Raw genomic sequence first — 19,242 nt, forward strand, 5'->3', positions numbered from 1 at the left:
GGAAGTAAATTTCATGATGCTGAACACGCTGCGCTAATTAAAACTGATATCAAGCCGCACCAGAATAAACCTATGAGATACTCGAAGATACCATAGGCACATTGAAGAGGTATAACAAATATGAATGCCTCTGTACATCAAACCTGCTGCTCCGGTCACCACAGAGCTGAGCTGAGCTCAAGCGACCGAGCAATCCCAAAGGGCAACAGCTCTATCCCTTGATCAGAGTCTCTGTGTCACCATCCGAAGGAACCTTCTTCACCCGATCATCAAGCACAGAAACCGGCTCCTGCAACTCCACCCCACGATCAACCTCCAATCTTCGTCTCTCGACCACCCTCCCAAACAGACCAATGGTCAAAGGGAACGGCGCCGCCACAACCGCCACCACAGCAGCAAAGATCAGTGAATTCCGCATATTCGACGGCGGCTTCGCATCATCCCCAGCTTTCAAAGCATCTTGAATCAAAATGAAACAAGCGCCCAGCAGCTGCCCACCCGTCCAGCAGATGGTACTTCCGATCTCAGGCGAGAAAGGATAAGTGATTTCAGCCAGGTACTCTAGCACGATGGGCAGAAGTGCAAAAGACGATGCGCCCAGTAATGCCATAACGACATACGACGGCGGAATCCCCGCTGGGCTGGAAGGCGCGAATATCAGTCCTATATACGTCACTGCGACGATGGGGACCAGGACGCGGATGCTGCCGAGGTAGTGCTTATAGCGATCTGTGATGGGCGACATGATCGCAGCGGTGACGAGACCGACGACGATGAGAATGGCGCCTGCGATACCGGCTTCGGTCTCGTCGAAGTTGTACGGGCTCAGTATCTGGTTCAGCAGTGACGAAACGCTGTTGAAGAAGCCTACGTAGACGGAGAATGGGATGAGAATCTGCCAGAATTCCCACGTCGTGATTAGCTGGTAGGTTGCTATTCCCAAAGGCGTGTGGGGGATTGCTGAAGAGGCACTTGGAGGTGTTGGTGGTGAGGCAGGCAGGAAGAATGATGGGATGGCTGCAACGCTCGACTACGTTTGTTAGCGAGACCCATGGGGTGTTGAGGAGATTGATGTCGGACGTACGATGATGGAGATGTATAGGACCATGTTTGGGATGTCAGAGGGCTTGGTGGCCCATTCTGAATCAACGAGCTGACCTAGTGCTGCGCCAAGCGGATTCGCGAGACTGGCGACGGCCGTTGCGCTCGTGCGGCCTCGGTCTGAGAACCAGAGGTCGCTATAGCGTGTTGGCGCACAGAGGCAGAAGGGCTGCGCGAATCCAATGAGGATCTGCCCGAACATGGCTAGCCCGAAGATACCGCCGTTTGCTCGCGTGCCTGCATATCGCAGCCAGTTGCCGACCAGCAAGAGGCTGGCGGTGATCACTATAGCAGGTTTGGGACCGCCTTTGTTTAAGATCCAGATGACGAGGCTGAGCGTGTTATTATGGGTCTTGCTGCTGGCGTGGGAATCACTTACGGACTGACGGCGCAAAAGGCAAAGAGGTAGCCAGTGCTCATCCAATTGATAGCGCTTTCCGAGACATTGAAGTACTCCGCCGCGGTGGTCGAGATGGACGAGAAGGTCAACCACTATGAGAGTTAGCATGAGGTCTTTGTCTGTTATGAATCCAGCCTCGGCACATGCATCCCAGCTGACGACAATGTTCAGCAAGACCAACTGGGCTAAACCCCAGAAGCGTCGCTTATAGACCTTGTAGATAGGTCGAGTGCCGGACTCGGCGTCAGAAGTCGACATGTTCCCAAGATATGTGATAGAACATAGCCAGGGCGGCGCACTCCGAGTGAACCAGGTGGGATTGAAACAAAGGGTCACATTTGATGCGACTTAAAAAAGGACCCAAGATCTGGGCAGTACTTGGCAGTACCTGGTCAGCCTTACTGTGACGTTATACTTCGCAGGTACCGGTTCGGTACTAACAGCGGGGTCGCTCTTTCGCATATGCTTCCTTTGTTTAGATTGTGCTTAGATTGCCTCTAGGCTTGAAGAAGTTAGTTATCCTTTATGCATTCGGTTAGAATATCTAGTGATATCTACCTGGTGATCTCGTGGGCTTTTATTTCCGAATGCTCAAAGTGTGGGCTTCACCCCAAAACGGCCATGTTGAAATTACGTCTTTCAGGTCTTACATTTCCATCTCTTTGTTCTGCTTCGATACTCCGTCCATTTCCCCCGTCTTTTTCTTTCTATCGTATCTCATAGAGATGACTATACTTCCAGCCTTGGTTGTGGAGAACAAATATCTCCGAGATACTGGACTAGCCTTATGTACGGAGTACTCCGTACTTTGTGTGTGGACCTCTACTTCGTATACTCGTATCGACATGCGTCAGGGGTTATAGATCGCAACTCTAAAGTGTATCTTTCGAACACATCAGCTTCCATCAGATCACATCAGACTACTCCGTACGTCAGAGAAAGTGAGGTTGCTGAACCTTAAGGGGCGCGCCGATCGTGAGGCTGGTGTCTCCCTCACTTCCCGCCATTTTTAATTTCTCTAAAAACCCCAGTCTCTGGCCTGGAAAACCTACTCTCTTCGAGTCGCGATGCGCGATCAGTGTTGAATCTGGTTTCCATTTCTAAATCGAAGCAATGGATAGCAGTATGCGCTCCAGTGTATCTTCCTACGGGGACCCGCGGTACCTGTCGACAATGACCGCCTCCGATGCCCCGGCCCCCGTTGCGCCGCTGGGCAAGTCGCTGGTCGATGGGTATCGGGATTCACTCGACCCCCAGCACGATGACCGGTCGCGTTACAACCCGGTAGGTGGAGAACACCCCGATTCTCAAACGTCGCTAACCATGGTCTTGTCATAGCTAAACACGGCCCACCCGCGAAGCTCGGCTCTCCTGAATGCCAACGACCCCGTCGCCCTGTACCTGTTGACCGAGACCGCGATTGGGGACAGCATAAATTACGAAGTATTGTCTTTTGAGGAGGTGGAGAATCTGAAGAAGGAAGCCAGCGTACTCTCGAGCCGGATCGTAGGCACACGGCGGAAATTGGCGCTGGAGACCAAATTGCGGGATGCGGCGCAATCGCTCGGAAGGCTGTACAGCCCGCCCAGTCCGCGCAGCAGCGGCGAATATGCTGGCAACACACACCGGAGGAGCCGGAGCATCTTCGGTCGCAGTGGGACTTCGGAGGCCCTCGACAAGAGCGACTCCGAGCTTGCGGTGAGCCAGCGGCGATGCGAGCAGCTCGCGCAGGAACTCTGGAGGCTGGAAGGGAGGTCCCAGAAGATCAACCAACGGCTGCTGGAACACACAGCGGGTGTGCTTCAGATGACACACAAGGGCCTAAAAAAAGGGCCCAAGAACGCGGCTTTGGATAACGCTTATGACGAACATGAATTCGACGATCGGAGTCTCTACCGGACCAACGAACATTTGGATCAATTCGGTGTACATGGAAAGGTCCAGTCTGGATTCGCACCCGCGAACACCGAAGCCATGCAGGCCATGGAGAGACGATTGGAGGACATCAGCGAACGCATGCATGATATGATGATTCAGTCCAACCCCGGGGAATTTATCGACCCCCCCTCCGCAGCCGTCAGATGGAGGACCCGTCAACCCCAATGGCACGGCCGAAGCACATTTGGCTTACATACAGAACGGTATCGAAACCATCGCCCTCCACAAGGAAACCGTCCGTTCTGCCCCTGGTGCTTCCGAGGTCGCCCCAGAAGCGGAGGGTGCCTGGAAGTTCCAAATCACCGAGATCAACAACCGCGTGCAGACTATCGTGGATCGATTTGGCCTGACCCGCTCACCAACCTTGCCTCCGCCCCCCCGATGCCACCCACGGCGAGGGACTGGAAGAACAGCTCGCATACCTCCGCACTGGTGTCGACGGACTAGAGAGCCGAGTCGATGGAGTATTGGAGCAGAAGAGCATCCTCACCACGCAGATCCAGCAGCAACGTGAACTCAACTCCAAGTCCGATGCAGAACGAGATGCTCACATCGGCGACTTGACGGAGAAGTTAACAAACGTCCGCAGAGACCTTGAGGTCTCTGAGCGCGAGGCCAACGCCAGTCGTGATGAACTGGCTTTGGTCATGGAGCAACTAGAGGCAATGCGCCACAGTGGTTCTTCCCAAGAAGAATCCAAGGCTGCTTTGGTCCAGGCGGAGGGTGAAGTTGCACGCTTGCAGAGTGTGCTCACTTCATTGCACAGCGAGGCCGATGCCCGAGCCATTGAAGTGAGCGAAGCTCGGGATGCCCAAGATCATGCCGAAACCGAGCTCAAACGCCTCCATGCCCACCTGGAGTCATTGCAAAGAGACCATGACACCCGAGCGGTGGAAGTCAGCGATGCCCGCGACCGTGCCGAAGGCGAAGCCAAGCAACTGCAAACCGAACTTGAGACCCTGCGAAATGCCACAGACTCCAAGAGCGAGGAAGCCAAGGAAGCCCGGGAACACGCCGAGAGCGAAGTCCAGCGCTTGGAGGCCGTGATCGTTACTATGCAGTACGAGGCTGACTCTCGTTCTGAAGAGGCCCGGGAAGCTCGCGAGCTCGCGCAAGAGGAAGTTCAGCGATTGCATCTCGATATTGAAACTTTGCGAAATGACACCGGTTCTCAGAGCGAAGCTAGCAAGGTGGCCCTTGATCGTGCGGAGGGTGAGGTCCAGCGTCTGGAAGCCGTCATCGTTTCTATGCAAGGTGAAACGGATTCGAGATCTGCCGAGGCCAGAGAGGCCCAGGACCATGCGGAGAGCGAGGTCCAGCGCTTGGAGGCTGTCATTGCCACGATGCAGCACGAGTCCGATTCTCAATCTACACAGGTTCGGGAAGCTCGAGACCACGCAGAGAGTGAGGTACAACGCCTGGAGGCTGTCATCGTCACGATGCAACACGAATCGGAAGCTAGGTCCAAGGAGATCAAGGAAGCCCGCGACGACGCAGAAGATGAAGTCAAGCGATTGCAAACTGTCATCGAGTCTCTTCAAACCAACAACAGCGCCAACGAGGAGCTCAAGGAGGCTCATAGTCGCGCCGAGAGCGAAATCCAGCGTCTCCAAGGAATTATTGACACCACCCAGAACGACGCTGGTACTAGATCTGAGGAGATTATTGGCGCTCGTGACCGCGCCGAACAAGAAGTGGCTCAGCTCGAAGCCGCCATTCAAAAGATCCGCAGTCAGTCTGAAACTCGCATTCAGGAAGCAGACAATCAGCGCGCACAGTCTGATGAGACCGTGGCTCGCCTGCAGAATGAGATGACTGAACTCGAAGGCGAGATTGTCCGGGTCACCACCGAGTTGACAATGGTCAAAGCAGAGCTTGATGGTGCGTATGGTACCAGGGCCCAGCGTGCGGCGGAAGTCACTGCCGACCCCAGTATCCAGAGAGAGAACGATGCTCTGGTTACCCGGAACATTGAGCTTACTGAAGAGCTTGCTATCATCAAGAGCCAACGCGGAGGTGGAGATCTCCAACAGCGAGCGGACACTCTCGAAAGGGAGCTTCGGGAGACCATTGATGACTACGAGGCCATGACCAAGGCCAGCATCGAGTTTGAGAAGGAGCGCGAGAGGTTCGAAGGATTCATCGATAGTCTTCGGGATCGTTGCGAGCAGCTCGAAACTCAACTGGCGGAGGAACGGATCAGTTGGATGAACTTGAGTAGTCCCACATCTGTTGGCCGTGATGGTGCTTCCGAGACAACATCAACGATGGTGCTGAAGAACGAGTTCAAGAAGATGATGCGCGATACACGCAATGAGAATATGAAGATATTGAGGGTGAGCTTTGATTTTCCTCCCCGGTTGACTGTCCACTAACACTCCTTCAGGCCGAGCAGGAAGAGCGTCGTAGGATTGAAGGGCTGCTACGAGCCTTAAGAAAGGAGCATGCACAGGTAACTGGCAAGCCAATGCCCAGCCCTGGAGGTACTCCGTTATGATGATATGCACTTTGAAGGTTGGAATGTTGCGACGTACATAATAGACTGCATTGTATAATATTTTGGCTCGGCAGGCACGATGGATTCACTCCACAATATTCTCTTCCTCTCATCTTTTGCTTTTATATGACTTATGCATGATCTTGAAGCCTCACTCTTTCGTCTTCAAGATGAATGCCCGTAACACACGTGATTTCAGTAACCCTCATTCGCAGTTCTTCTCGGCATCGCAGAGTCTTCGACGCGCAGGACGTCCCGTTGGCTCAGGCTCCCTATCGGCATTCGACAACCCCCAATCATTCGAGTCCGCTCAAAGCGATGAACAGTCTATCTTTAATGCCATCCGCGTCGCCACACCGGACCCACCGAGTACTCGCTTCTACGCCTCGCTGAACCAAGACCTCCCGGTTACAAATGGATTGGCTGTCAATATGGCTAGATTCGTGTTGACAGACTCGCACACTTCCTCGTCCGTCAATGAAAACTCTGGACAAAAGCAGAGGCCCACAAGAAAGCCCAGCGACCATCGAAAGATACTCTCTGAACAGCAATGGCATCCCGCACCCCGCAGAAAGCCCTGCCCAAAAGTATCCCGCCCCGACACGCTTCAGCGCCTACATCGCAAAGCAGTATCTCTCGGCGCAACCGACAATGTTCGTGGTCCAATATGGCCTGGAACTGCACAGCCCGCAATAATCATAACCCAGCCTCGATATCCACCACCAGAAAGAAGTCCCACGCCTCCTGGTCTTCCATCGTTCGGTTCACCAGAAGCCATGCGGTATTCAGCACGGTTTTTGCTGCGAGACAACGGTGCCTATGCCCGTGCAGAACGCGACGCAGGCTCTCAGCGCAGTAGCTCATACTCAGAGACTATCAGACGGTTCTTCGGTCTTTTAGTCCCGACAACGCGCATTGATGCCCGCTCCGTAACCGGCATAGGCCGAGCAGAGGATGGAACAATGGTCCAGGGTCGGTTTCCATATCGACAGAGTGGTCATGGAACTAACGTCGTTCGCTCACTGCATGACCATCCATTCCACCACCGTCTCTCGCCTGCTGAACACGAAACTGTGGACACATGTCGCGACCCCTATGACACTGGTCGTGCGAAGAGCCTCGGTGGAGCTGTTCGTACAAGACCATTCCAGTCCTCCCATCTCGCTAGACGGCGCTCATTGACTCCCGGGCGTGGTTTCTCTTTCCCATCGAGTCCGACCTCGGCGATGATTGCTGGCCCGCGCCAACCTAGACCCGTGGCACTTTCAGGTCTTCCGCGAGATCTGTCTGCTCCGGTTGGCCTATCCGGAGCGCCTACTGAACAAGCTGAATCATCCATTCAAGGATCCAGAGACACTTCTCATAACCGCACCTCCGTTTCATCCCGGTTACATTCAGCCCTCTCAACCGTCCGTGAAGATGGAACAAACAGGGGTCCACAAAAAGATTCATCTGTTTACTCGGCTTTTGTGTGTTGGATCAGAGCCCAACCTTGTTACTGTGGCTGCTGGGACGAGCACGAAGAACCTAACGAATCTGTTGGTCAAACCAGTTCACACGATACATACACAACTGCCAGAAGTGAAGTGTCACCCACTGTTTCTCAGAATGGGAACGCGGAGAGAAATCCTTCCCAGGTTCGGAGTCTTCAGTCTTGGGTATCGTCTGTTTATGGTGTCATGTTCCCGACTCTCGTGGATCCAGCCACGGTATAGTCTCCTTTTTGGTTCGTCCTAAGTCATGCTCCCTGCTTTCGCGGTTTTCTTCGTTATTGATAGCCAGAACACCGCTCGTTGGATTTTGTTATTTTTACTTGAACATATCGAGCTCTACCAACCTCTTGCACACCTATACCCACTCGAATCCACCTGGACAGTCTCTGAGTATACCAAAAAAGAACAAATATTCGTCGTTTGAAAAGCGTTCCAATCTTTTTTTACAAAGCTGAACAGCCTACCATAGACGCTATGTTAGACAAGTCGAGACCCGTACCCCAACGGTGTCCCATATGCGACTAAATTGCCAAGACTGATCAGGCAAGTCAAGCTTCCTACTCACTGTCCACCGGCAGATACAGAGAAAACCCAATCCTCGGGGAAGAATCCGTACTGCACACCGTCCACACCCCGGAAGATATCATCATAATGCGCAATGCAAGTCTCGGGATCCTCCGCCTGCCGGAAATACCTGTCGCTCAACCGCTTGAACACAGGATCACTCCACATCTTTGCCATCCAGTCCAGAGCATCCGAGCCGGCACTTTCAAGCGAAAGACCGTATGTGCGGAAGCGCTGTAACCACATTAGCACACAAAACCTAATTACCAGAAGCCGAAAAAAGACAAGAAGACATACCCAGAGAATAGGCCAGAAGAATGCATCAGCAATACTAAACCCGCCAAACAGGAAGCCCTCATCCGCCTCCCCCAATTCAGCAAGCCTCTCCTTGGTCGCCTGCCGCGCAGAGTCCCAGATCCGGAACATCCGGGCTATTTCCGCATCCGCCCCGTCAGGAATAGGGACATTGCCTGTATATCTCACCACGAAGTTCGTGTGGAATGTATTCCGCAGAACTGGAAAGCCGGAGTGCATCTGAGCTGCAGCTGTGCGCGCCAGAGCTCTAAGCTTTCGATCCCGTGGCCATAGAGACAGTGACGGGGTTCGACTCAGCGAGGAACTCGCAAATAGAGAGGGAGTCGCTTATCGTTGTTGAGATTGAGTGGCATTGTAGGACTGGGACGAGTCCGGTTGGTGAGATGGCTTTTACCTAGTTTTGGTTAGATGGATGTGCCGTTGGAGGCTGGACTTAGCGGCTTACGGAGGGGAGGTTGATGAATTCACGAGTATGAGGGATTTGGAAGTATTCCAGAACTGCTTCTACGCGCGCTGTCCAGCCTTTATTGGGCTTAGCTTGGTATCTGGTGGTGATGCTAGGATTGCTTCTTACTGGAGTAGCGAGTATACAGGCCGATGAGGTGGTAGTCTGTTTGAGGCATGTTGGATCTTGAATTTGGAATGCCCAAGTCTGAATAGGTGTCCACGGGTGTGATTGGAAAGTGCAGAAGTTCAAGAATTCAGTGTCGGGACTTTGTTCCTGATGAGTCATGGAATTTACCCCAGCTTTTCTCGTATTCGGTCCCACTTTCCAACCTCCGCGGGTTGCTGGATATAGTAGTCACGCCGGAGAGCTGCGCTGGCACGCAGGTGATAAAACTCATTCGGATCAAAGATATTGACCAGGAGCCAGTCAAGAAACTACAAAACGCTTTTTAAAAGTCTTGAAAGATATATTAAAATTGAATCTAAACACGAAGCAGACTTCCAAGGTTTGAGAACTAGGCAGGTCCGTAACCTTGGAAAACCACGACACGGCAAAACCATTAACCTTCGCTCTAGCATTGATCAAAGTGAGTTTGATTCATGATGAAATCGGATCAATCAATAGTGGTTAGCAAATTTTGGCTTCTGTGTTGACTATTCCAGACACAGGTCCACGGGAAATGATATTTATCATGGCCTTTGGCTCATGTAAGAGTAATTGGAGCCATTTGCAACCTTGGAAGGATGCTGTCATAATTCAAATATTCAGTCAATATCCGTAGATTAGCTTGCTCTCTTCTTTGAGAAAAGAGGGGGGAAGCTGCACCTGGATATCTCTTTCACTTTTTGTCTCAATCAATTCCATATAACTCTATCACATATAAAAGATCTTCGTTTCGTGTAAAGGGATATCCGATGAAACTCAATATAGACATGAGATCTCTGTTCATAGCTTAGCCAAGATTTCTATTCCTCAACCAATTATAATAACTTAACAATTAGTTGGAACCTTAGATAGGCAGTTAGAAAGACAGTTAGAAAGACAGTTAGAAAGACAGTTAGAAAGACAGTTAGAAAGACAGTTAGAAAGACAGTTAGAAAGACAGTTAGAAAGACAGTTAGAAAGACAGTTAAAAAAAGGTCCCGAAGGTGATGACAGTTCTCTTTCCTTACCAATCGAAATATGAGATTAAGCTAATACAAAACTACACCTGTTTATAAGCAACTATCGTCGTCTTTTTGGCCGCGCTCCCGCGCGGCACTGAGGCTTGTCAAATCTACTTTCAACAATGACATCAGTATGAGCCGTTGATAGAACCTTTCAGTAGTCAACCTGCCCCAGCCTGTGGTGCAGTTGAATTCAAGTTCACTTTTGACATCCGCTGTCTATTTGGAAATTTCAACCAAAGCTCTATTCAGAACCCTACAAACCACCCCCCTCTCTTCCTTCGAACGGAATGATTCTATTTTTTCTTCCCGAGCCTTGGAGACTCTGGATATTCGGGATAAGACCCGTACGACGGCCACCTGGCGAGAGGACCTACATGGAGACTGAGCTTGAAAGGCGTGGAAACTTGAAAGAGCTTCAACAGCATCGGTTTGAGCGATTCTACAAGTTCTTTCAATATTATGAGAAAGACCCGTTCTCCACTCTCCTAAACATTGAAACATCTCTACGGGAAACCTTCCAGAGAGAGGTTACATTGAAGCAAGAGCTCATCAAAGCTAAGACTGACAACAAAGAGCACGGTGATTCTTATTATCGTGCTATAACAAAAAAGCTTGATGAGTTGAACCAGAAATATTGGCTTCTGGAGCGCGATTGGTGGGCGAAGCGAAGCAGTCTCCCTGAGGGTCCTGGGACGAGAGGACTCAGCCTATGGAGATCGCATCCCCGATGGTATATGCATCGTGTTCTCAATGACGACTGTGCGGGTAAAGGAGGCTGCTGTGGCCGAGAATGTGGGTGCTGCTCGAGCCGCGAAATGGTTCCAGCTCGCAGACTTGGAGTCGGACACTGCACGATCGAATGTGGATGCTGTATAAAATCTCGGGGCTTTATGCTGAACCCGAAGCAGGAGAAGGAAGTGTCTGCTCGATTCAGGCTATCTGAAAAAGGACGAGCTCAAGATCTACTATCCAGAGACTCAAAAAACTATTACTACAACCGGATCGTTATGGCTTCGATATGGGGATTGTTGCAAGAAAGCCAGGATAGCGCCTTTGATCTGATTGATAAATCGGCCACAGTTGATCACGACGCTAGTGCTTGCATGGGACTCGGGGACTCTGGAACTCCGAATTCAGGGTACCTGTCAGACGAAGGTGACGAGTCAACATCTACAGAGCTCCTTTGATGAATTCAATGAAAATGATGGGAGTTTTGCTGAGCCTCCTGGGTAGGAAGTTATTGGAAGGTCAGGTGACCCTCTTTGGCTAGATAGCTCTTTTTTTTCTCTCTCTCTCTCTTCCTTCTTTTCCCCAGTCGGTCATTTTGCTTCGACGGCCAGAATCTACTGTTTTTGAATCGATCTTTGTTTCTCCACCGTAGATCAGCCTTTTATCATCCTCCCTCCTCTCCCCCCGGTCAGTCCGTAATTTGCTTTGACAGTGAATCTACTGCATCAGCGGTCTACTTCTTCAAAAGAAGTAAATATTTCGATGTTTGCTTTGTCGCGGAGGAACCTTTCTGTGAGAGAGGCAAGCTTCAAAAAAGGTGGTCTGGTTTGACAACGAAACTCACGAGAGGGAAGGAACCATTGAAAGAGAGGAAGCGAGAGCCTTGGGACCTCCCCGGGGCCGATGCCGCATGCAGAAGCATACGCAATTAAAGCCCGATGAATTCACCCTTCGACAAGAGATCATATGATGCACTTGGGCAAGTATTGAGTATTTTTTACTCCGTACTAATTTAAATGCTGAAAAATGGAAGCAGGTTTTATTCGCTGCCAGCGATGGGGTCCATGGTTATAGCCCGCCTTGACAGTAGGTCTCTGGTGAGCCGAAACCTTGGAAGAGCATCCTGAGATAGCTGGAGTGCGGACGTTATGTCAGTTTTCCAGCTTGTATATTGTGAGTCTTTATACATTTGGCCTTTCCACCTTTTTCATCATTTAGGATCTACTAGCTCGCTGTGAAAAGGAGAACGGAGAGCAACCAGTCACGGAAGCAAGTAAAGACATAAGTCACGACAGGTTGCTACTAGAAGAACTACAAAAGACGGTAAAAATTGAATACAAACTTTCAAAGCCAAAAAGAAAAAGATAAAAAGGACTGATCTGGGGAAAGGAAAGAGACAAAAAGAGACAGCGAACTATCTACACTCGACGGTCATCTGACCCCCCAAAAATAACCTGGGAAGGTTCGCAAATTGATGTTAATCCATTTGAATCTTTCATTCATTCTGTGAATGATATCAATATACTCTTTAGCTAACGTGATCTTCCGGGCCTCGTATGTAACTATAGGGTCCATTGAAACCACCATGACCTCCCATGGATCGCCACCGACTTGATTTCTGACTCAATAGAAAGAACTAAGGTAACCACCCGACCACTAGTGCTGCCAACTTCTCTTCTTAGCTTTGATTTGACATTACATCAAGCATCCCTGGAAATCTTTCTCTTCTCTCTTCTCCATCAACTTCTCTTCTCTTTTCTCGGCTATTGACAGTCTTCAAAACAACAATGCGGTTTAATTTCTGGCATGCTTTTGAGAAATTCTCAACCCGTTTTATTTTTCCCTATGCCGCATACAAATCAATTACAACAGGGCGGGAAAACAGAAAACTCAAGAGGGAACTCGATGAGTTGAGACAAGAATTATCAAATGGGAAACCCTACATCGAGGAGAAACAAGATCAAGACTAGGAGGAGATGTCGAACTCCATCTGACAAGGCGAAGAATGCATGAGCTGGGAATGTATGGGCTGGGAATCCTTCTTAACCAGCTGATAATGCCAGCTTGGTTTTGAAGTTATCATGATGGAATATGTGCCTGTTTTCTGGCTATTGGCACTCTGGCTGGGTTGAATGTCTGCTCTCTCTGGTCATATGATCTTGCTTCCCAATTCTACTTGCTTCTTGCCTCTCTAGCTTTTGCTTCCTGAGGCCTTATCTTCATCTTTATTTTCATTGTTGAATGAAAATTTGTTTACAGGGACACTGCCCCATACCACATGAGTTTTCTTTATGGGAAGGTTATGTAGAAAAAGCGAACTTGCCAGTATAAATGGTTTCTCTTTTCCTCTAAAGAAAACAAAATGAGCGACTTAGTTGTGACCGGATTATAGTTTGGGTTGTTGTTCAACTTACTAGTAATCCGTCCAATGCTCCAAATGTCCTCTTATAGATAGCGACTACATTCTTAGGAATGTTCGTCATATTTGTTCTATCTCCTTTGCGTTGCTCCTATTGGTGTATATGCCAACAATCACCAACCTACTTCTATTTTGTCTATTCTTCCCTTTTTATTAAATTGAAGTACAATATAACCTTATCTGTTACTATGCACCTGTACCCACTAACCAGAGTTCAAGATAAATGCAACATGCAGAAGGGGAAAAGCAGTGATGATTTTCAACATTTGATATCAAATTCCATGTCCCCTTGATAACTCTGACTGAAGTCTCGAAAGGGAAGCCTGGAATATTAATCACGACAACAAACCTTCCCCAGGCAACCACCCCAAGCATTGCTACGACTATCTCGCGTAGAAAACACATCATTAGCGACGACATAAGACCGCCATTTGGCTCTTCCCCCTTTGACGAATACAACTCTCTTCTACTCCTGTCCGCTCTGTTACCCAGGTCATATAACCTAGAAGCCTCCATCCTCGTCTTTGCCATGCTTGTAGAGTGGTGAATTGTAGCAAAATCCATCAAAAAAGACAGGAACAGGACTGCTTCTAAGATTTCGGCAATTTAAGAGGACGAGGTTTGATCTCAGTGTCCAGATAGTTGAATGACGCTTGTCTGCTACAAGAGTAATTTACATACAGGAAGCCATGGTATGCATAGTAGACTAATGACTTGTTATATCAGCTGGGTAACAATCATTGTTGATTGGGACCGAGCGTTCTTGTTCTTTGGAACAGAGCAGACTTGGGTTTTAGCAGCTGTTTCGGTTCCTAAGACGTGTGTGCGATCAGCAGTAATTCGGTTGCTGCTGACGGAGTAGAGCTCGCCCCCTACCCGTATCCAAGAGCTCGTTCTCTCTGTCTCACCCTATCTCTTGTAACCCAAGATCCAACAATACATCCTTTGTCAAAGGGGTTGTTTCTCCAAAACACCCAATCACGATCATTACCTTGGGCCGACAGGCCTACCAAAAGAAGCTGTTAGCTATGTTCAAGGGCTGGTAGTGAAATCTTCTCTCTTGAAGTAGGGTAGCGAATGGTTATCCCCGATAACGTGTACTATGGTCACTTCGACAAGAACCTCGGGAGTGTCTAATCCCCTTGGGTCTAGCTCACCCAGCTACGGTGGACTACAAATCGCTTATTCCTCTGCTCTTCAGTATATAATATACCTCATCAATGTATTCTTACAGTTATTGTATACATCCGTTCGCCAGAGAATGCTTATCCTCTTATCAATGGAAGCGTAACTGCTCCCATAACGCCCTAACTGTCTCTAGGCCTACTTTCCGAGGTCCCAAACCATCCCCGGCACCTTCCAATCTGGGGCTTCAATGTACCTGCCTCGTTGAGAACTCAGGATGGGTGAAGGTAAACATCGTAAGCCCCAAGAGGTTCCTTTCTTTTTCTCCTTGCCCTCCCCCTTATATCGTTTACCTGTTATATGTTTTACAAGCATGTCTCTTTTTATCCTCCTGTTGAAGGCGCTGAAGCGCATTAATTTTAGTCGAGCAATCGACCAAACTGCCTCAGTCACGGTCATCACGGATAGTGTTGAGGATCGGCTCAGGCGCGCCAGAGATGGCCAGCCTTCCCAACCATCCGTTCCACCTCGTGTGGAAAAACCGTGGGGTGATATTAGCCCTGAACAGTGTATGCTTCTTGGCTAGTATGAGTTCGTTGAGGGTGGACAATCCCTTGGTGTGCTTGCGATTAAGGCGGTTGTGGGAGCCGTAGGGGCCCACAGTCCGGCGGACATCGTCGCTCACTTGTGAAGCCTGGTTCTCGGCGGATCGAGTTCTCCCAAGCCCGTTGTGTTTCATTGTCCAGCGCCTCTTTGCTTTTTTGTGATTTGTGACTTGGGCCGTCACCTACACTCCTTTGCTTGTTCCTATTACACTCCACTCGTTTGCTTGTTCCTATTACACTCCACTCGCTTGCTTTTCCCTGCCCCACTCGCTTGCTTGTTCCCACCACCTTCCCTTGCTTGCTGGACCCATGTCACTCGTTTGTCTCCCTCGTACTGCCTTCCAAAAACTAACACTAAAAAACAAAACAAAAAGCAGGGAATTTCCGGGTCCAAAGGAAGGGAGGTTGGGCGGGCCTGGGGACAAGGCAGAAGACATTCAAGATGAGTACCTGCAGCAGCTTGGCTAAAATCAAGAATTTGCTAACCACAGTCTTTAGCAAATCTTCTTCACTGACAGTGAGATTCACTTTCCCAATGTCATTATCGGAGCTTTGGGTGTAATGCCGAGTTCAAGTGAACGCTTCATCCGCTGGAGTAGTCGGCCGAGGCCAGCTCTGCCATGTACAGCATGGACACTTGGTCATTCAAATAGTAAGTGGGTACAGCCGTTGACAACCAACCACCTCCCTGGAGACTCCCATCACTTGATTATGATGTCTGACCTTTAATCAGCGGCTCATGCCCAGCTCTCATGAGACCAACCGCCGTCTGTCGCGTTTCAAACAGCAATGCCGACCCCAACCTAGAGCTGCACCGACCCGCAACCTTATCCCGCGGCGAAGCCCCACCGAAAACCCGCACCCGAGCCCTACAACGGATCGCTATGCCCGTGGGGCAATCTTACAGTCATCATCACTCGGTGCCCAGGTGTTGTCAAAACGACGCCTAACCCCTCAAACTCAACGACATTTTACAACACACACACGGACGCTAGAACCTGATATCAGTGCATACGTGTTATTCGGAGGACTTGAAAATTTTCAACATGGTTATTTCAGAAGCTTTCCGGATCGATGAAGGATTCATTCGATATCTATTCGGGCGGTACTGGGAGGTCAGAAGACTGTTACAATAGCAAGATTCAGAAATTGCAAAAACAATGAACGCAGATCCCAAATCTTCTGGGTAAACCTTTGTCATAGGTACAAATGGATGAAATAACACCTGAGTCGCTCGATCAAATTTGTAATCGATCAAAGCAAATGAGTGAGTTTTTGATCATTGTATAGATGTGGCACTCCACATGGCTTGAGCCATTTTTCTTTTTGCACGGTAGACTAATTCCACAGACACCGACTACACAACGCTCTCTTCCCACCCAGTCGCACAAATGAAGTCAATGGATTGAAGCTCATGGGAAGCGGATTACCACTTTGTGCTCCAGGTGATCACTGTAGCGCCGGTAGTATTCCGGAGCTTGCTCAATATCAATGATAGAGCTAACCACAAAGCTGGGAGAAGCTCGATCATTTGCCACAAGGTCGACGAGCGAATGAGCATGCTCCAGCGGCAAGACAATTCCACTCCCAACAGAAACAGCCTTACTCCAAAGCTCAAAGATAGAAATGGGAACTTCGGCAGGGACAGTAGCAGCGTTGGCAGCACCCCGGGTGTTGTTTTGACCACCAGTGTACACGCCAGCGATGGCAATACCACCCTGTTGGGCAACAACAGACAGAAGTTGACGAGGCACAAGTCCATCATCACGTTGACCAGTAGAGTTGACAGATCCGAATCCCACGCAGTCCAAGGCTCTCGTCACACCATTTGGTTCTTGAGACAGAATTTGCTGCACTGGATCGGAGGCATTGAACTGAATGGGAACTGCGCCAATTGAATCGGCCAGCGCCAGACGGTCAGGAACTTGATCCACCGAGTAGACACGTGAAGCACCACGGAGTAGGGCAGAGTATGCGGCCATGAGCCCAACTGGTCCTGCTCCGAAGATTGCAACAGTGTCTCCGGGCTCAAAGCCACTGTATGTCAATGCCTGCCATCCAGTGGTGAAAACATCGGAAATCATCAGGTAGTCAAGTTCCTTGGTAGCATTGCCAGTTTGATTGTTGAAAGGAATCGGGACGAGAGACATGTCAGCGAATGGAACACGGGCATATTCAGCTTATCAAAAATGTTAGAATTGATCGATGAGGTAGAGTATCAACTGAAGGGTAAAGGGAAAAGTACCTTGCAGTCCACCGTAGTGATCTGAGCCAGATCCGAAAGAGATTGGATGCTCCTGGCCGTAGTGACCAGAGTGCGCGTTATCGGGGACAATCACGTACTCTCCCACTTCAAGAGAAGAGACTGCACTACCAACTTCCTGAACATAACCAACGGCTTCATGTCCAAGGTTCCATGGAACATTGGCAGCACCAGTGTAGCCATGATAGAAGTGAAGGTCAGAGCCGCAGATAGCAGAGGAAGTAATTCGAATAATTGCGTCCGTTTGATTAATGATGCTGGGGACTGGCACATCAATCACAGAGACATTGTTGGTCTGACCAAACCATGCCACTGCCCGCATGGTGGCGGCGAGGGTGGCGTTGAGTGACATTTGTGGATAAGAATGCAAGCGTTCTTTAATGTTCAAGCTTGTTGCTTTCAGTGTTGAGAGATGAATACTTGAGCTGCGAATAGTGCGACCTTTTATAGCATTTCATCCAACTCAAGTATGTCGGACCTGCGTCTGCTTACGACGTGATCTGCACAATCATAAGTTGATGCATCGTTGCCTACCGTCTAGCTCATTTTAGGCCTATATCCACTGTTATTCAGCATCATGCAAGGAAAACAAGTCACACATTGGTTGATCGTGCTCCCGGGGAGATCAATGGAGCTCATTTGATATCTCGATTGGTAAAGAAAGAGAACTTTCATCAACTTCGGGACCTTTTTTAAATATCTTTCCAACTGTCTTTCTAATTATCTTTTGGGCTGTCTTTTAAACTGACTGGGTATTGTCTAAAGCTCCGCCACAAGATAATCAAAGTACGAATGACAGCGTAATCCCGTTAATTCCACCGATAAACCTAGTGATTACAGTGTTAAGGGATAAAGTGCTGATAGATGATCTACAAGCAAAAAGCCCACAAATGGGACTACTAGTTCAGGCGGCTGCATATCTACGGAAACCTTGGAATACCCGAAGACGGACACGCGAAACATACTCGAGACCCACACTTGGCACATAATCCCTCGATCTTGATTTCGGAAAGCAATCTATGTAGTCTTTTCAGATGACAGAATGTGCTAATGCCAGTAAAGAAGCTCCTTTCCCCGAATCACTTCCCACCCAGATCTCCGACTTGTGGGTAATCTTGGGCAGCCTTCTGAGGATTGCGGGCTGTAGCAAGCACACGATGGCCTGCTCTGAGGGCATGTTCCGCCATAAGCGCCCCGAAGCCGGAGGATGCTCCGGTAATCAGCCAAAGTTGGGATGCCATTGTGCTTGGAGATGTTGTGAAATGTTGCTCTTGAGTCTGTGATTTGACTGTGGGAGATGTCGTTTGCCTTTATATGTAAGCCCGTAACATACTATGTCCGTGATGAGCCGAGCACTTAGGTATCAAGTCCGAGACTGTACTGCGTTGTTCATGTCGTTGTTAAGGGTGGCGGACAGCGAGTGGAGAACCCGAAAGATCGACCCACATGTCGTTCATCATCGACACCGCTCAGAGATGACAAAGGCGTGTCGAAATTTGACCCGAGATAATCAACCATGGATGTTGCTCGGCAGAGATAAGCAGATATCCCCGATGTGTCCGGAAATAGTATTTTTCCACGGGCAATCTTGTCATCAATCCAGCGATTTGATGTGAATCTTATTGGCGGCGTTCGCGAGGGCCTACACCAGTGCACATTCTTCGTCAAAAGATACTTTCCAAGGCAGGCGCTTTTCTCCCCTGATTCGCCGCCAATAATTAGTGGACCATATGATTTCTGGACAGCCCTTCACCAGCCATCCCCACCTGCGTAGAAACGTCTCGGTGATTTCCCAGTTCATAGGGTCCCAAGGATCACCCCAGACAATCATACAATTGTCATCGTCTGGCATGTTCCAAAAACCCATCAAGTCTCGACAGAACTGAGAATCATCCATAGTATCTTCATGTCGTATTAAGTTATCTCGGAGGCGGCCAAATGGGAAAAAGTCCAGCCATGGATGATGTGGCTGCTTCTGCTGTAGTTCTGTAGGTTGTAGACTTGCTGGTATGACCCTCTCATCCTGATGCGCTGCATGAGGCCCGTGGACACTAAACCGCCAGAGAGATTCATCGGTCATCCATTCTCGTGTGTATCCAAGAGCTGTGATGTTCCGCACAAAAGCTCGGAATACATTCAGCTTAACAAGTGTCAGGCGGTGATCGGCGCGTGGATC

The 19,242-nt window shown here is 49.4% G+C and overlaps 8 protein-coding genes across 8 annotated transcripts; 3 read left to right on the forward strand and 5 right to left on the reverse strand.

Moving 5' to 3' along the window:
* Window positions 1-211: 211 nt before the first annotated feature.
* N7506_011538 (putative cell surface receptor/MFS transporter (FLVCR)) lies at window positions 212-1,759 on the reverse strand (the record flags this gene model as incomplete). Its single annotated transcript, XM_056960829.1, has 4 exons — window positions 212-1,030; window positions 1,085-1,433; window positions 1,481-1,593; window positions 1,661-1,759. The coding sequence occupies 4 exons, from the start codon at window positions 1,757-1,759 to the stop codon at window positions 212-214; spliced, it is 1,380 nt and encodes a 459-aa protein (XP_056805363.1).
* An 855-nt stretch (window positions 1,760-2,614) lies between these two features.
* N7506_011539 (involucrin repeat protein) lies at window positions 2,615-5,814 on the forward strand (the record flags this gene model as incomplete). Its single annotated transcript, XM_056960830.1, has 4 exons — window positions 2,615-2,785; window positions 2,840-3,577; window positions 3,639-3,770; window positions 3,838-5,814. 4 exons carry the CDS (start codon window positions 2,615-2,617, stop codon window positions 5,812-5,814), a joined length of 3,018 nt encoding a protein of 1,005 aa, XP_056805364.1.
* Window positions 5,815-6,106: 292 nt separating this feature from the next.
* N7506_011540 (uncharacterized protein) lies at window positions 6,107-7,651 on the forward strand (the record flags this gene model as incomplete). Its single annotated transcript, XM_056960831.1, has 1 exon — window positions 6,107-7,651. The coding sequence occupies one exon, from the start codon at window positions 6,107-6,109 to the stop codon at window positions 7,649-7,651; it is 1,545 nt and encodes a 514-aa protein (XP_056805365.1).
* A 339-nt stretch (window positions 7,652-7,990) lies between these two features.
* Window positions 7,991-8,527, reverse strand: N7506_011541 (Glutathione S-transferase N-terminal; the record flags this gene model as incomplete). The annotated part of the gene is made up of 2 exons (XM_056960832.1): window positions 7,991-8,227; window positions 8,291-8,527. The coding sequence occupies 2 exons, from the start codon at window positions 8,525-8,527 to the stop codon at window positions 7,991-7,993; spliced, it is 474 nt and encodes a 157-aa protein (XP_056805366.1).
* A 28-nt stretch (window positions 8,528-8,555) lies between these two features.
* On the reverse strand, window positions 8,556-8,931 carry N7506_011542 (uncharacterized protein; the record flags this gene model as incomplete). The annotated part of the gene is made up of 3 exons (XM_056960833.1): window positions 8,556-8,702; window positions 8,754-8,830; window positions 8,883-8,931. 3 exons carry the CDS (start codon window positions 8,929-8,931, stop codon window positions 8,556-8,558), a joined length of 273 nt encoding a protein of 90 aa, XP_056805367.1.
* Window positions 8,932-10,299: 1,368 nt separating this feature from the next.
* N7506_011543 (uncharacterized protein) lies at window positions 10,300-10,801 on the forward strand (the record flags this gene model as incomplete). The annotated part of the gene is given in 2 exon segments (XM_056960834.1): window positions 10,300-10,580; window positions 10,591-10,801. 2 exon segments carry the CDS (start codon window positions 10,300-10,302, stop codon window positions 10,799-10,801), a joined length of 492 nt encoding a protein of 163 aa, XP_056805368.1.
* A 3,842-nt stretch (window positions 10,802-14,643) lies between these two features.
* Window positions 14,644-14,937, reverse strand: N7506_011544 (uncharacterized protein; the record flags this gene model as incomplete). The annotated part of the gene is made up of 1 exon (XM_056960835.1): window positions 14,644-14,937. The coding sequence occupies one exon, from the start codon at window positions 14,935-14,937 to the stop codon at window positions 14,644-14,646; it is 294 nt and encodes a 97-aa protein (XP_056805369.1).
* Window positions 14,938-16,215: 1,278 nt separating this feature from the next.
* On the reverse strand, window positions 16,216-17,418 carry N7506_011545 (glutathione-independent formaldehyde dehydrogenase; the record flags this gene model as incomplete). Its single annotated transcript, XM_056960836.1, has 2 exons — window positions 16,216-16,982; window positions 17,049-17,418. 2 exons carry the CDS (start codon window positions 17,416-17,418, stop codon window positions 16,216-16,218), a joined length of 1,137 nt encoding a protein of 378 aa, XP_056805370.1.
* Between the last annotated feature and the right edge of the window lie 1,824 nt (window positions 17,419-19,242).

This window comes from Penicillium brevicompactum, assembly GCF_028827555.1.
Source record: "Penicillium brevicompactum strain IBT 35665 chromosome Unknown utg000009l_segment0_segment0, whole genome shotgun sequence".
Classification (NCBI taxonomy): domain Eukaryota; kingdom Fungi; phylum Ascomycota; class Eurotiomycetes; order Eurotiales; family Aspergillaceae; genus Penicillium; species Penicillium brevicompactum.